At 31.9% G+C, this 16,744-nt stretch overlaps 1 protein-coding gene across 1 annotated transcript; it reads right to left on the reverse strand.

The window, feature by feature from the left end:
- Nucleotides 1-6,040: 6,040 nt before the first annotated feature.
- Nucleotides 6,041-10,501, reverse strand: CysRS-m (cysteine--tRNA ligase-like protein, mitochondrial). The gene is made up of 2 exons (XM_023157541.2): nt 9,514-10,501; nt 6,041-7,154 (listed from the first exon to the last, which is right to left on the reverse strand). Exons 1-2 carry the CDS (start codon nt 10,250-10,252, stop codon nt 6,358-6,360), a joined length of 1,536 nt encoding a protein of 511 aa, XP_023013309.1. The 5' UTR covers nt 10,253-10,501; the 3' UTR covers nt 6,041-6,357.
- Nucleotides 10,502-16,744: the final 6,243 nt, after the last annotated feature.

Consider the following 16,744-nt stretch of genomic DNA (forward strand, 5'->3'; position numbering starts at 1 on the left):
TTATAGCAGAAGACAATGAACATTTTGTTTATCAAAAATATTGATGATTTTGTAATTAATATTTGCACTTTCACAATAGATGTTTAATTTTGGCAATAGGTACTGTTGTCAAAAAAACCTCACATCTTAACAAAGCTTCCGATGAAAATATTAACTATCAAATTAATGATTTCAATATAATTGAGATGAGAGTATAAAGAACAAAGAGTAAACACAGAAGAATTTTGAACAGAATTAAACAGAAATAATTATATAAAATTACTGGAGTGATACTCTAGGAACCTATGCGACCTATTTCAAGCGGAAATTTATGCTATTGAATTGTGTGCAGAGAGATTGGAAGAATCCAACCTCATACACAAGTCAATTAAAATATTCTCGGACAGTCAAGCGGCGTTGGAAGCTCTTGGCTCTTACCGAGCAACGTCTAAAGTGGTAGCAAATTACCAAAAACGACTCTCCTCGATATGAAGACTTTAACATATTGTCTCTGGTCTGGATTCCTGGCCATACTGGCCTGGACGGCAATGAGGCAGCTGACTCCCTCACAAAGGAGGGTGCTGCAAGCAGCTTCAGAACCTGTCACTGGTATCACTTTTGGCTTTACCAAACAAAGATTGAAAACCTGGATAGCAAGAAGATTTCTAGACTTCTGACAGAATCTTCCAGGATTGACTCACTCCAAGGCGTTTATTCACCCTTCGAAGCTTGATACCAAACAGTTGGACTACAGTAGGAATGAACTACGATGTCTAACAGGCCTTCTTACAGGTCACTGTCATTTGAATCATCATATGCAGAGACTCGGACTGTCGGAAAACAATGTGTGTCACCTTTGTTTGGAAACTCTTGATAATAGCAACTATGCAGCCCAAGCAATAGTTGATAGTTTTTCATTTCAAAATCTTTTTCAATTGAATGATAAATATAACTGTTACGGTGTAATGCTAGATCTGAATTTTGCAAAGGAATCACACAACTGTACCGTAGACTTATGTAATGACTGCTTGTTGTCATGCGATGCTCATCGCCCAGCATTAACAATGACTATCAATAGTGAATAGTCATAAGAAATTCGAGTATGAATATTTCTACTTTGATTTTAAGAAAGCCGATTATTTTGGATTGAATTACTATTTAGCTGGTATTGATTGGGAATATCGTTTGAGAAATATAACGGATATAAATGCGGCTACAAACATTTTTTATAATTTTTTGTATGAGGTTATATATAACTTTGTACCTCATGTAAGGCATACTAAGTCAAAATTTCCCCGGCAATGATATGAAGAAACTCATTATTGAAAAGAAAAGAGCTCATAAAGCCTATAAACTTAGTAAATCTTGGGATGACTACCAAATATTTTCAGATTTCACAGCCCGATGCAAACTGGCGTCAAAAATTTGCAATGAAGATTATTTTAGAAGAAATGAAAATAACTTGACATCAAACATGAAACACTTTTGGAATTTTGTAAACAACAAACGGGAAAATTATGGAAATGACATTGTTAATGCATTTGCAGACCAGTTTCAATCAGTTTATAGACCACATGAAGATAATGAAATACCAATATTAAGTTATGAAAAAACAATTGATATCAATAGTTGTAGTTTCCTTAGAAATTATCCTACAAAAATTATCGGAATTACATCCATACAAGGTTCCAGGACCACTTAGTTTGGGAAAATTCCCCCTCATTTGTAAATCAAGTTATATAACGCCAATTTTCAAGTCTGGTAACAAAGCTGACATAAATAATTTTAGACCGATCAGCATATTAAGTACAATACCCAAACTACTTGAACACATCGTTTGTGATAATATAAAGATTCCTTTAAAACAAGTGATTATCAATGAACAGCACGGATTCAATGAAGGTAAATCTACCAACACTGATCTACTGTTGTACACCCAGTATATTTTGAATGCTCTGGAAAATAAATAACAAGTGGACGTAATTTACACCGATTTTTCAAAAGCATTTGTCATCGTGAACCATAAAGTTCTTTGTGAAAATTTAAAGGCAATTGACTTTTTTGGGAGTTTGTTGGACTGGTTCTCAAGTTATCTTTGTGATAGATCACAGTTTGTGAAAATTAAAGGATTTATCTATCACGAGATATCTGTTACGTCAGGAGTACCTTAAGGGAGTCACTTGGGACCTTTTCTCTTCACTGTGAAATACTGATATTTGCAGACGATCTAAACATTTTTTTAGAGCAATAGATTTGTTGCAGGATTGTGCGAAAATTCAAATGAACCTTAAATCTTTTTCCGATTGGTGTAAGATGAATTATATGGATGTCAATGTGGCAAAAAGGAAAAGTCATTAAACCTTTATACAGCTAGTTAAAGTATTACAGGGAAGAAGTTGGAACGTGTACAGTCTATACGAGATCTGAGTGTTATGATGGATGACAAGATGGACTTTCATTTACAGTATGAACACATATCTAACAAAGCGATGAAAATGTTAGAATTCATATGCAGATCAACTAAAGATTTTACCAACATTTTTTCTATTAAAATACATTGCATTGGTTAGATCAGTGATTGAGTATTGCACTTATATCTGGTCTCCAACTTACTTCAACCAGTTAGGTATATATAATGTTCAAAAATTATTGTCACTTTTTTATAATCTCGGACCAAGATAACTTTGTTATTTCAAACAGGATACCCTGTATTTTTCTGGCCTGAAGAATATAAAATTCAATTACCTTTCATTTCATTTTTGGTTCCCTATACCTAACCAAAATAGTTTTTCAGATATTAGCCTTTTTCAAATCGTAGTTCTTATTTCAATGTACCTTTAAATCAAGATAGCTTTGAAACAACATTTATTTGATTTGCTCACTGATTTCTCATTGACAGTTGTTTTCACTTTATCGAAAATATTTACTGATCACTATAATTTACATCCATACTCTGACAGTAGTTCATTGAATAGACTAAACATTTTCTTATCATTCAACCCAAACAACAATGAAATATGAAACACAAATGTATTCAATTCAAAGTAGGTACTCAAAATGACGACCATCCTGTTGAATACAAAGATCCACTCTCTCTATAAAGACTGCTTAATGTTTAGTAACATTTGAGGCGTCACTCTTCGAAATGTAACCTTTATTATCTCCTTCATATTTTCCAGTGTGGTTGGAGGAGTTTCGTAAACCTCATTCAAGTCTAACAATTAATTTGAAATATGCCGAAGCTCCATCCAATTGTAACCACATCCGTTGTCTGATATTTAGCGGTACATTTTCCAGAAGCTCCGGCAGATCATCTCGTGAAAATTGTAAAAATGTTTGACCATTCAAGTTTTCACCAAAAAAGTATGGTACTATAAATTGTGTACCTATAATTCCTCCCCAAACGTTAACAAACCATCTATTCTGGTGATCCAGAATGCGGAAAAATGAGGATTCACATCATTATAATAAGTTGTGTCCGTTCACTAAGCCATTGTTATGGAAAGTAGATTCATCAGAAAATAAAATAGAATCCAAAAAATGTTCATCCTCACTAAACTTGTCCAGAACCCATAGACAAAACAGGAATTCGTCGATGGAAGTCAATTTCATATTATTCCTGGTGCATCTGAATACTGTACAGGTGAAATTTGAATTTTTACATTACCCTAGAAATACTCCGTCTGCTTATCCCTGTATCTTTGGGGGTTTTCTATGATTGATTCCATGATGAGAAATCCATATTCCTCATTTCCAATGATAGGTTTTGGTCTATTTGCCTTTTCATAAGCTACACTTTCAGTCCTACAAAATTCATATAGCAATCGTTTGAAAACCAACTTGTTTGGATGATTGCCGTCTGGATATTTTTGGGTATACACCCTCAACACCAAAAGGTAATTCTCTCAACACTCACCAATCGCTAAAACCATATATATCTTGAATCGGATAAGTTTTCATTTTGAACGATAATAATTCAGTAAATGCTTTGAATAACGTTGAACACAACAACTGTCAATGAGAATTATTTTAACAAGTTGAATAAATGTCGATTCAAAACTATCTTGATTTAAAGAATGTATTAAAATAATAATTATTTGAGAAAGCAAATATCTGAAAAACTATTTGTTAGGTATAGGGAACCTCAAAATCAAATGACCAAAAAAATTCAGACCAAAAAAATACAGGGTGTTCTATTTGAAATAACAAAGTTATTTTTATCCGAGATTATAAAAAAATGTATAATATTGAGAAACGGGTTTTATCAAAATCAATAGCCCAAAACCTCGAAGGGATGATTTCTTTGCATTTCCATTTTATTTAGTTTCCAATTATAACTAGCATTTTCATAAAAAATCAATAACTCGAGAATGGTTATAGTTAGGTTCATAGTACCTTTTATGCAATCATATTGTTTTTCCCTGACCGATTCAAAAGTATACCAAAATACAGGGCGTTTCCTTTGAAACACAACTTTTATATGTCCACCCTGTCAACCCCAAAATAATTTTCTTTGCATTCTTAATCAATATACATATAATGAAATGAAGAAATTCCTGAAAAAATTAATGATTTGGTTTACAGGGACCGTGTCGTATGGGGTGCCCCATCCTGTACAGTGTTTCCATTAGGTAAGAAATACATTTTATTTGTTCACCCTGTGAACTCCAAAATAATTTCCTTCTGCAGTCTTAATCAATATACATATAATAAAATGAAGAAATCCCTGAAAAATTAATGGTTTGGTTTACAGGGACCGTCTCGTATGGGGTGCCCCACCCTTTACAGTGTTTCCATTAGGTAAGAAATACATTTTATTTGTTCAATTATCAAGATAAGTATAGTATTACAAAAAGTTTTTTTGAAATCATGATGTATTCTTTACGTTTCAAGTGATCCAATAAAAAAAATATAGTGGTGTAGATATGGCAACCTGACAAGAATTATAATTTGCTTCCGGTCTTCCTATAAAGAGACCTCCCAGTAATGAATAGGCTCGTCTATTTAATGAATTACATCCAAAAAGTTACTGTATATCGGTGATATACAGTGAGGACCTAATTAGTCCTTCCCTCTTAACTTTCGAACAAGATAGGATATTAAGATCAGACATTTATGTAATTTACTACTTTTTGTTAAGACAATACTGTTACCTCACTCGTCGCCAAAAGGGTGCTACAAACCTGTTTTTATCTTCCTCTTGAAGATGATCACTTGGTGATCGAAACACGTGTCGAGGTGTAAAAATAACGATTTGGTATTGGGAAAAAACTCTAGTAATATTCACCAAAATTAAATTAACCAAAATTAACAACAAACACGATTTCACAATTTACCATAAACCAACCCATACAGACACAACTATAAACTACCAATCTAATCACCCACAGCAACATAAATTAGCAACTTACCACAGTATGATCCACAGACTCATTAATATACCAACGTCCACAGAGAATTTTATTGAGGAATTGAATCTGACAAAAACAAATTGCAATGAATAACAACTGCAAATTTAATGTAATTAATCATATCCATGATAAATTTTTTGTCAAACAAGCTGTTAACCAAGTATACCCTCACATAAAATATAATACCTTTAAGACACTCACATATACCGTAAAACACCAGATAAAATGAAAACTAATTGACCAAAATATCAACTTCTTGGATAGACAAGAAGTCAAGTATAGACAAAGATAAAAGATCAGGTGTCTACAAACTAACATGCAAATCATGCCCAAAAGTGTAAGTAGGAAAGACTTTCAAGAAATTTTGAAATGAGAATCTCCGAACATAAAAGAAGTTTTGAACTGAGAAAAATATTAATTCCACCTATGGGTGCCACCTTTTGGAGAATGATCACGATTTCAATACTAGGCACGACATACTCCAAGTAGAGGGTAAGGAACAGAAGTTGAACCTGTTGCTCTGGAAATTAATATGGGTGAGAGTTTGAGTTCCCTGTTGAACAACCAACATGGTGTTGACCATTCAACATTGTTGAACCTTTTTTCATAATGCCAATCATTTTATTCATAATTAAAAAATAAACCTGCTGTCCAAGAACTGAGATTGTAATTGTTGTACAAATTCTATCTGTTATCTCATTTACTATTAACCAATTAAGTTAGGTACCTACTACTGTTGTACATAGGAATTGTAGCCCAGTGTGTAATATTCAATTCTACTGAGTATTAGCAAATCACATATAGAAATGAAAAATGATTGTGAAAATTGTTGAATTATTATCATGAAGAATGTTATTAATTTTTATCAAGTAACGGGTCAATCCATCCATAATTTTCATTTCGGATCACATTAATTTGTTTTCTTTACAAATTAGCATCTTTGTAACCGTTTGTTCTCAATATGTTTCTAAACACTCCAGGATGATATCTTTCCATGGTCTTTAATTATAACACCATGTTTCTTGATACCGTCTCTTACATTATCACAAAGCTTCAAAATATTGCTATTTTTTTCACTTAAACCAATAGTTCGAACATCTTGTCTGAAATTGTTCAGAATGTCTAGCACTTCCGTGAAATGTTCTGACATAGTACTTTTCATATCAAAGTTTAATCCAAATAAATTTAAGATATTCAATAAGTAATTTTTTACGGCACACACCGACGTTAAACTATAAGAAATATCCGATGATGCTGTGGTGTGCATCATGGCATTTGTAACTGAAACTAATTCATTCAATATTTTGATGACAGAAGGAGTATCAAAATTATCGCACAATGCAATATGTACTTTAGCCACAGATTGACATAATAGTTCATTTAATATATCACTGTTCACTGTGCCTTTCAAATAACCTTTCTCATATGCATCACATGAGACGAAGAAGTTTTTGTATGTGTTGTAAATATTTTCAGCTGTAATTAGTAATTCAGAACTATACTCCATATGGTTTTGATAGGGTGACATGATGCAAGCCATTCTAAATATGTCAGCAGAAGTTTTTTTCAGCATATCCCGAATCAATATTGTATTCCCTAGAGATTTGGACATTTTCTCGGAAGGGCAAACATTGAGGTGACCAGTGTGCAACCAGTAGTTTACCCACTGACAAGTTTTATGAAGTGCGCAAGATTGTGCCTCCTCATTTTCATGATGAGGAAATCTCAAATCAATTCCTCCAGCATGAAAATCAATACTTTTACCTGAAATAAAAATTACAAAATAAGATTTAGTCTTGAAAATATAGAACATCTATAGTTAGATATTAAAAAAAAAACTTTATAAATAATTAGTGCGCATCAATTTAGTTTTCATGATAAAAAGAGCAAAAATGATGCAATCTTCAGTTTTCTAGAAATGACAAATATTAATAAATATCTGGCTGTAGTTTTTTGTAATGTATCAATTATAGAATAGTGCTGCAGAAGCTCCATCATTAGATTCAAAGGTATGGAATACAAATGGCTCTTACTAACAAGAGGAAGTCAATTTTTCAGAACATTGACAAACTTTTCTATATTAGAGTACCCCATCCATTTTCTTCATTACATAAATGATCTCATTTACATAATCATACAAAGGAAATTCAGAATATTCTCTGATGATACCACAATTCGGTAATTCTGTGGCATGAAAAAATATAAACAACCTTAAAGCAGTGTGATCTTAAGACACTCAAACTGTGGTGCAATGCCAATCTTTACTCTTTGTAAGTACTCACTTTCAAATGAACTCTACCAGAGCTGCTCTTAGTAGACACAACTTTTGAAGATTGTTTGGGGGTGCATATAGATGGGGCACTAAAATTTGAAACCTTAGAACCCTCCCGAGTAAATTTACCTCAGAATGTTTTGCTCTCAGGATGGTATCAAATGAACTACTGTTCCAATCTGTCCAATTTACCAAAATGTGCATCTATAGATGTACGTTTAATATACACAATAGCATTTTAGCAGTTGTTCAATGCTATTTTTATAATACAAAATTTATATTTACAAAGCAAAATTGATCTTCATTAAAAAAAATATTGAAATATTGACACACGTTAATATTTATTCTAGAAACAGCAAGTTTATACAAAATAAGTTCCAAACATACCGAGGGTAACAGAACATATGTTACATGACAAGCTGATTAGCTTAGAATGCCAAAAGCAAATTCGACACTGATGAAAAATTCTGTGACTCACAACATTTTGAAAATTCAAATGTCAGAGTGGTTGAAAGTTATGACAATTAAAATATGTATAAAATACACCAATATTAACATATACAAATAAAACCTTTGAGGAACATTTGATTATCAATATTTCTCAATATTTGTGAAACAAAACAATGTTGAATTTTTTAATTATAACTCCTTCAAACTATAAAAATTATGTTTTATTGAAAGTTTCCTAGTTTCATATTTGAATATGGAACAACACCTAATTCTCTGCAGGAACTTCATGAAATGAAGTAATGCAATTGTAATAAGAACATTGTTTGTATGTTCATGTTTTAAATTGGATTTTCAGCTTAGGGCATCTTGTTTTATATTCATGTTTGTTAACCATTTGTGTATTGTGTATTTTTCCATGAAACTTTTCACAAAAGTTATGCATTTTGAATATTTAAACATTTTAGCATTAATATTTGTTTTTCTTTGAAAATATTACGTCAATTTTCACCATAATTGATGTTGAAAAGGAGTCAAATAATTCTGTTTCAGCTGTGGAAACTTTATGGCAGACAGTTGCTTGACCCCAGGATACTATATTGTAGGATATGACTTAAAATCAAAACATAGTATAAATCTAGTAACCCTTTCTTGTCCAGGCTGAAGAATAGCAAAATAAGCTTTGTTCAATTTTGAACTAATATATGCAATAAAAGAATTAAATCTGAGGTCCAAGTATTATGTTACTAAGTTGCTTGACTTTTTTCTCAATATTTAGGGTAATACTAAAATTGGAATTTACTTTCATTGGTTTTCTCAAATGAAAGTTGATAGAAACTATTTTTGCCTTGTTGATGCTGCCTTAACTTACTTGCTTTTCCTAAATCCATGCTAACAGGATATTGGTGAAATGAACTTTTTGTCAAAAATCATTAAAACAATGTACACAATTAGCTCCAAAAATGAGGATTACAATGTTTTTTGACTATATGTGAGATGTTAATTTTTTTTTTGGAAAGAATGATTACTTTTAAAATTTCTGGAAATATTTCTCTTTGTTAGAAAAGTAAGTTTATCCCCGATAATAATTATACAATTTTCGTACTATAAATTTAATTCAAGTTGTGTTTCACCAGTTGTACTGTAGTTCATCCCAAGTCCAACTGATGAAACTACCCTGTAGTGAAACAAGTCTTGAATTGAATTTATAGTGTGAAAATTATGTAGTTATTATGATGCATAGTGTTATTAATTTTCATCAAGTAACAGGTCATGAAATAGACAAGTATTGGGACAATCACCCACATCCAGGGCAGCTGCACACTGTTAGAAGTTATCGATTCATTTAAAATCACAGTACCAAAAGTAATCATTGTATTCTATTTTTAGATTTCAAAGAATTACCTAGAAAATGGGATGCGAGGGCTGAACACTCTATATGCCAGCCTGGCCTTCCTTTACCCCAAGGGCTATTCCAAAATGGTTCACCTTCCTTACTATTTTTCCACAAAGCAAAATCTAAGTTAGATTTTTTCACATTACTCTCTTGGTCTGTACTTGACAAGGAAATGTTGTGCAATTTCCCATAATGTTGGAACTTTTCTACACTGAAGTATACGGAATTATCACTTCCTTTATAAGCTTGGCCATTTTCTTCCAGTTTTTTTACGAAATCGATAATCAAACTGATGTGGTTAGTTACTCTAAGAACAATGTTGGGTTTGTTGATTCCAAGATCTTTTAGATCATCCCAAAATTCTTTTTCATATTTTTCTGCTATTTCCTTGTATGCGCATTTGGAATCGTTTGCTTTCTTGATGATTTTGTCATCGATATCCGTTATATTCATTACGGTTACAAGATTACAATTGAAATAGTTTTTCAATATGTTTTGTATAATATCTATTTTAACATAACAACTTGCATGTCCCATATGAGATGAATCGTAAACAGTAGGCCCGCATGTATACCATGTAACTAGTTGTTTATTTCTTATAATCACGGGTTCTTTTCTTTTTGTTACACAATTATAAACTTTTGCACCAATGTCCAAACCTTTCGGAATTATCCAACAATGTTTTGTTCGAGTGTTTTGAATAACATGATTCCCATATTTCAAAAATAGTTTTTTTAGTGAAACCATTTTATTTTTTCATATTATATAATTTCAAAATTGCCTCTCATCAAAAGATAAATCTTATTTCGAAAAACTGAGGTTAACATTAACATCAGCAAGTCAGTGTGATACCATAGCATACCTAACAATCAGCACGGACACTCCCTTGGACGGGAAAAGTACGCGCATATACTTCGCGTCGCTATGTCGGTCATGTTGAAAAGCAGTGGACCTGTCAAGTTTGATTTTGGTATTAAATTGTTGACATGACATTCAAAAAACAATTAACATAATACTTAAAGAATATATGATAGTTAATATAACTTTCAAAAACCTATTATTTTGTTTGAATGAAACCTTCTTTATTAGATGTCATTTGCAAAAACAAATTTGTCTGGGTTACTAGATTACATACAGATTTCCAAAGTTGAATGAATATAGGTATTTAAGAATTACACTATACTTTTCTGTACAGTACGTACATACATGATGTGTAATCTTAGAAATGTTATCTGACCGATTCAAGGTACATATGTAAATAATAATAATATACAAACTGTTCAAGTGAAACGTTTGTTTGAAGGTGATTGACAATGTTTCATGATGAATTTCACTAGTTCGGACTTCCATTGTCTACTATATAAAATTATTTGAAATCCCTGAAACAACTAAAAAAGAAGAAGACCGCCAAACGGTCATCTCCCACGGAACCAGTGAAGCGGAAAATGGAAAGCAGGGATAAGTGCAAGTACTCGAACGACCTATAAATAGTCATCTCTCGGAGGAATCAGTCCAGTCATCACCCGAAGACGATTGTAGATACTAACAATCGAAACGTCGTGAACTAACGTGACTTGGAATCTCTCCACCTTTTATTTTTATTTTCTTTTTTCATTTCTTTATTTTTATTTATTCAATTGTTCTATTTTTTCTTGTATTTTATTTCACTATTATTTCATTTCAGGTTTATTTTGCTTAATATAATTGTTATTTTCAGCGATTCATTTTTAATTCTTCTTTTTTAGTTGTTTCGGGGATTTCAAATCATTTTATATAGTAGACAGTGTAAGTCCAAACTAGTGAAATTTGTTCAAGTAAAAGTTATTTCTATGTAATACAAGCCTTTAAGAGTAGTTGTTTTAGAATAAACCCCCGTTCCTTTTTGTGAACAAATTACTTATTTGTGAAAGATACTATAGATAAAGATACATACATGCATGCATGTATGTATGTATGTTTGTGTGTAGGTACCACTAATACATTTTTTACAATCAACTGCATTTTCTTTTGAGAGTTTCAGTTACTAACGTTATTGAGTCGTTTGGTTTCTTTTAATCTGATCGATCAATTTTTCTATTCAAGCGAGTTCATACATAATTTCAAACTGAATTTGATCATATTTGGAATTTCGACGACTCCAAATACAAGTTCAAGAACAAATTCAAACAATATTTGATAGAGAAAACATTTTATTGCGTATCTGATTTTTATGATTGATTTTTTTTTTTCAATTTCTACCCTGTTCCACACTATGAATTATTATGGAACAAAACTGTTATTATTGATAGAAGTGGTGCAGAATTTTGTAACAATTGGATGATGATATTCAACAAATGAGATATGCTGATAAAAATAAGATAATCCCTAGTTGAGGATCATACCAGACTATAATCGCCACTTAATGAAACCTTTCAATTACAGCTCAATTTCCCATACACCATACTTGTACTCAATGCACGTTTCAGTAACCAAATTAGCATCTTATTAATTGATGTTTAATATCAATTTCACTTCTGAAGATGCTAACTTGGATAGTGAAAACGTACAACAAGTACAAAAATGTTCGGAGTTCAAGAAATTGGGCTCCATTCGAATGTTTCTTCTTTAACACCAAAGGTTTCAGTCACATCTACGGCTCTTAATGTAAGAATAGAGGAAAATTTCTGCATGGGTTGCAACAAACCAAACGAGATGATGTTTTCCGTAAAGTGATCCTCATATTTTATGCCAGTCAAATCTAATTCTGAAAACCGTTAGCTATCACTTCTTATATTATTTGAAAGAATTACAAATAGTATCGTATCATTATATTATTTATTATGGTGAATAAAATAGCAACAATTGAATGACGAACCTTATTATATTAGATGAAGTCATTTGAAAACAAGTTCAATTTCATGAATTATGACAAGATAAAATTTCCAGTACGCCTCTGTTATAGACACCATGTCGCAAGTCTGGACCTGAGTCGCAGAACACATGTAGTTAGGGTGTTCTGTGCCTGAGTAATCCACTTTTTAAGATGGCGTCTTCATACTTTTTGAGATCAGAGGCGGCATCGTGGAGTGTCCGTGCTGATTGTTAGGTATGCTGTGGTGATGCAGTATCTGGCAAAGAAATCACAGAATATGTTTAGAGGAAGTGAAAGGACTGATAGGTGAGAGAGTAAGTGGTTTGTGGGTGAAAGGTGAGGCTTGCAAGCCTAAACGATAAAAATAACAGTGAGTTGATATTTTATAGATTTTCACGAGGGTAAATTTAATTTTTTTTCTTTTTTCAATTACAATTCACAATCATAGATCATAGTAATTACACGACTACTTCTTTATATTTTATGTCAAATATAACTGAAATTCTGCAGTCGCAGCAAGTACTTGATATTTCTAAGAATCCTGCAGAAGATCACAATTACTTTTAAATAGTTTTTGAATTAAAATTAGTGAAATTACATTATTCTTTTGTAAATCCTATTTGTAATAAATTTGTTAAGTAATAAAGTGCATTTTGTTTCGACTGACACCTATAAAACACAGAGATCAGTGCTATAAAAGCTATTCAATTATCTAATTGCTTGAAGTTATTTCGAGTTCAATTGATTTGCTGGGTATGATAGAATTATAAATTAGTAAATTTTCACCACCATTGTGTAAGTATACATGCAATTCAAATTTCCCCCGTCAAATTAATGTTCACTTGACGGGAGACCGCAGCACAGAATGTTGTAGTTTGTAGTATTCTGTGACCATGTGACCTCAGTTTTTCCCATTCCAACACAGAATATGTTCCTCTTGCTTGTAAGCGTTACTGTCTTAAAATCAAGTGGAAATGATTATGGAGCGTTTTGTAAACGTAAACATTAAAAATGTCGAAATTTAAAAAATAATGTAGAAGTTTTAAGGAGGTTACTTAAGCCTTAACAATAAGTGTTCTAACTTCATTTCTATTAAAAAATAATTTTTTATATATAATTTCAGTGGAGTAACTAAACAAATTAAGTTTGAATGTAATCAAAATGTCTTTTACGGCAATTGTTGATGTGTCGCAATAATAGTGCTCCAGAAACTAGGTAATCTAGTTCTGATGAAGAATGGAATGCAACTTAAGAAAATTATAATCGTGAAAACCGAAAACTTATGATTTGAGATTGTAATTCATCGTTATTCAGATGGAGAATCCAAAATTCATTTCAGGTACATGGTTTTCTATCACATATTACACTATAGATTTTAAAAATGTCTTGTCGAATTGCACACCTATATCTTACTATAAATTTCTGCTACTCTTCAATTTAATTCATTATGTGTAAGTAATTATTTCATTGATTAACTTATGGAATTAGAAATGAATTATGAATGATAAATAACATTTATGTCAGCTTGCCGTCAGCGAAAGTAATGACGTCATGGGTGACGTTTTCGCCGCGACCACAACGACGGTGGTCGTTGTTATGTGGAATGGCCTCAGAGTAACAAAAGACAATAGAGAGGCCTTTTTCATCACAAATCTGATTTATTATTAATGATTATGGAAATGAGGCCAGTTTTTCTACCACCCACTAGATTTTTATTTATGTATGGCTTTATAATAAAGCGCGTGGTATACTGGGTTGAAATTAAATTATTTCATATGAACTAATTCATAACAATCATAAATGTTAATTCCAAAAGTAATGAACTTTGCTTCATATAATAAGATGAAGAAATTTGTGATTTATTCTCAGATTTTATAAACAAGCGGTACGGTTTATGGAATTGGCCGCGGTGGTAGTGCGCCCGACTTCATATAATAAGATGAAGAAATTTGTGATTTATTCTCAGATTTTATAAACAAGCGGTACGGTTTATGGAATTGGCCGCGGTGGTAGTGCGCCCGACTTACGATCGGAAGACCGTGGGTTCGATTCCTACCTTGAGCAGATATTTTTCTCGAGATAATTTATCTGGTTGAAGCTGGGATGATTCTACAACCGTGTTAGAAATCACACGTTAAAAGGTAAGACCTCGTTAGTAATTAGCTCGCACAAGTTTCTCAACTTCTGAGAGTTGTCGTTCGTATGGGGGCGACAGCTGATTAACGGAAAAACAGAAAAACTGAAAACAGAAAAACAGGTCCGATATGAAGAATTTTCTATTAGAAATCATGAATATTATTAATTACGATTGAGGTTTGATATTATTATGTGATTTCATTCGAAATTGGTATCTAAGGGTCTTTGTGGACCGACATTATGAATGGGGATATTTTTGATGTTTTTAATGATCATTTTTTTGATCTTATTCTTATGAATAAAGTTTTTGAAACTAGGTTTATATTATTTCATTATTTGACATATCCCAACCAGAAAAATGTTTAAAAAATGACAACCGTCATTTCTGTATGCAACGCGAGAGCCTCGTGCAAAGAAAATGAAACCAAAACGGAAATCATATTCTTTGTGTGACGTAAGTTAGTTGTTAAGTGAGCAATATCAGATTTAACACCGGTTGCACGAGAATAATTATTTAGTATACAAACTGAACATTGAGCAGAAATCTTTTTAATCTGTTGGTCACAGAATGAATATGACTTATGGCACACAAATGAAAAAACATATTTTTGATTTTTGAATACAGTTTTTTTCATTTACATTAATATTTTTCGAAATTATAAAATGTCAGTCCACAAAGACCCTCAGATATCAATTTTGAATAAAATCACATAATAATATCAAACCTCAATCATAATTATAAATACTTATGATTTCTAATCGAAAATTATTTTTATCGGACCTCACAAACCGTACCGCTTGTTCATCAAATCTGAGAATAAATCACTAATTTCTTCATCTGATTATATGAAGCAAAGTTCATTACTTTTAAAATTAACATTTATCATTGTTTTAACCCAGTAAACCACGTACTTTATTATAAAGCCATACTTGAATAAAAATCTAGTAGGTGGTAGAAAAACTGGCCTCATTTCCATAATCATTAATAAAAATCAGATTTCCTGTAGGAACTATTCAACAGAATACATTATCAACTGAAATGATTTATTTTATAAATATATAGTATCCCTCCGATTATTAACTAAACCAACCGCCACTGTTTTATGGTCCAACTTACTTCAAATGTAAACAAACTCTTCATAACCCCTCATTACCCGCCATCCCCTCGCCCATAAATTGTACAGAAAAGGAGAGTAGGATACCCTCTTCAAAATACATGTATTGTATTGGTATAGGCATGACAACTCTGTCTTATTATTACTCTGAGGGAATGGCTAAAGAGCATTTTGCTTCTAGTAATAATATTTATTGATTTCTTTAGGACATCCTAATATATAAACATTATTTTAAAAATATATAAATAAATGACATAAATAACAAAAATGATTATATGATAAAAGGAAAAAAATAAAAACCATTTTTCATTGATTCCAGAATGGTTTCAACGTTTCAACATGAGGATATACATAATAATTATATTACCAAACAGAAAAAATAATATCAAGGATGATATTTTATATATAATTTAGATATAGTTAGTTATAATTCATGAGTTTTTTTTAATTGGAAAACATTTATTGAATCTTTCAACGAAAGTGGGAGTATGTTATACTCAAAATATATTCAAACCTTTAGGTATAATATAAAGACTTCATCGTACTAGTCAAATTAGTTCGAGAAAAGTGGATTTTTTTATCGTTGTAAGCGCTTAGTGGAACGCACGACTTGAAATAAAGTTTTTGAATACCTACTTTGCCAATAGGCGCAAATGACTTTTAAGATCATTGGCAGGATGTCAGTGATAATCTTAATATTCTTATTGGAGAGTTCAATAAAGTTCAAGTAATACTATGTCAATGGCGTGAAAAGAACTGCTCACTTGATCGGTCGTCAACTCGAATGCAACTGTTTTCGACCAAAACATGTTATCATCTGCCTCAAAACATGAAATTGTCGCAGGACTTGGCACAGTTCCAAAATTTGACAAGTATCTATAGTTGTCTTCCTCGAAAGATACTATTTTTTTGGGTGATTAAGGTTTGGTGGGTAAAATATGGTGCCGTTTGAAATTAGAGCAAAGATATTTCATTTTCGAAAATCGGACTGAAATTGATTTGTAGGAACTCAATGTCCTAACAAGCAAATGTAAAGTACAGTTTACAAGCACGAATGACAGAATGCGGATACGACATAACGCATGGCCATTGGCTTAATTTTCGTTTATCCTTTTTTCATGTAGCTATCTGCAGAAT

Source organism: Leptinotarsa decemlineata, unplaced genomic scaffold (assembly GCF_025532065.1).
Source record: "Leptinotarsa decemlineata unplaced genomic scaffold, Ldec_3_MD MMD2_P_RNA_scaffold_2, whole genome shotgun sequence".
Taxonomy (NCBI): domain Eukaryota; kingdom Metazoa; phylum Arthropoda; class Insecta; order Coleoptera; family Chrysomelidae; genus Leptinotarsa; species Leptinotarsa decemlineata.

Bases quoted from the DNA above. Each gene is read 5' to 3' on its own strand.
- CysRS-m (XM_023157541.2), bottom strand. From the start codon at position 10,252: ATGGTTTCACTAAAAAAACTATTTTTGAAATATGGGAATCATGTTATT. The intron at 7,155-9,513 runs GTAATTCTTTGA...TTTTTATTTCAG, and splicing joins CCTCGCATCCCATTTTCTAG to GTAAAAGTATTGATTTTCAT.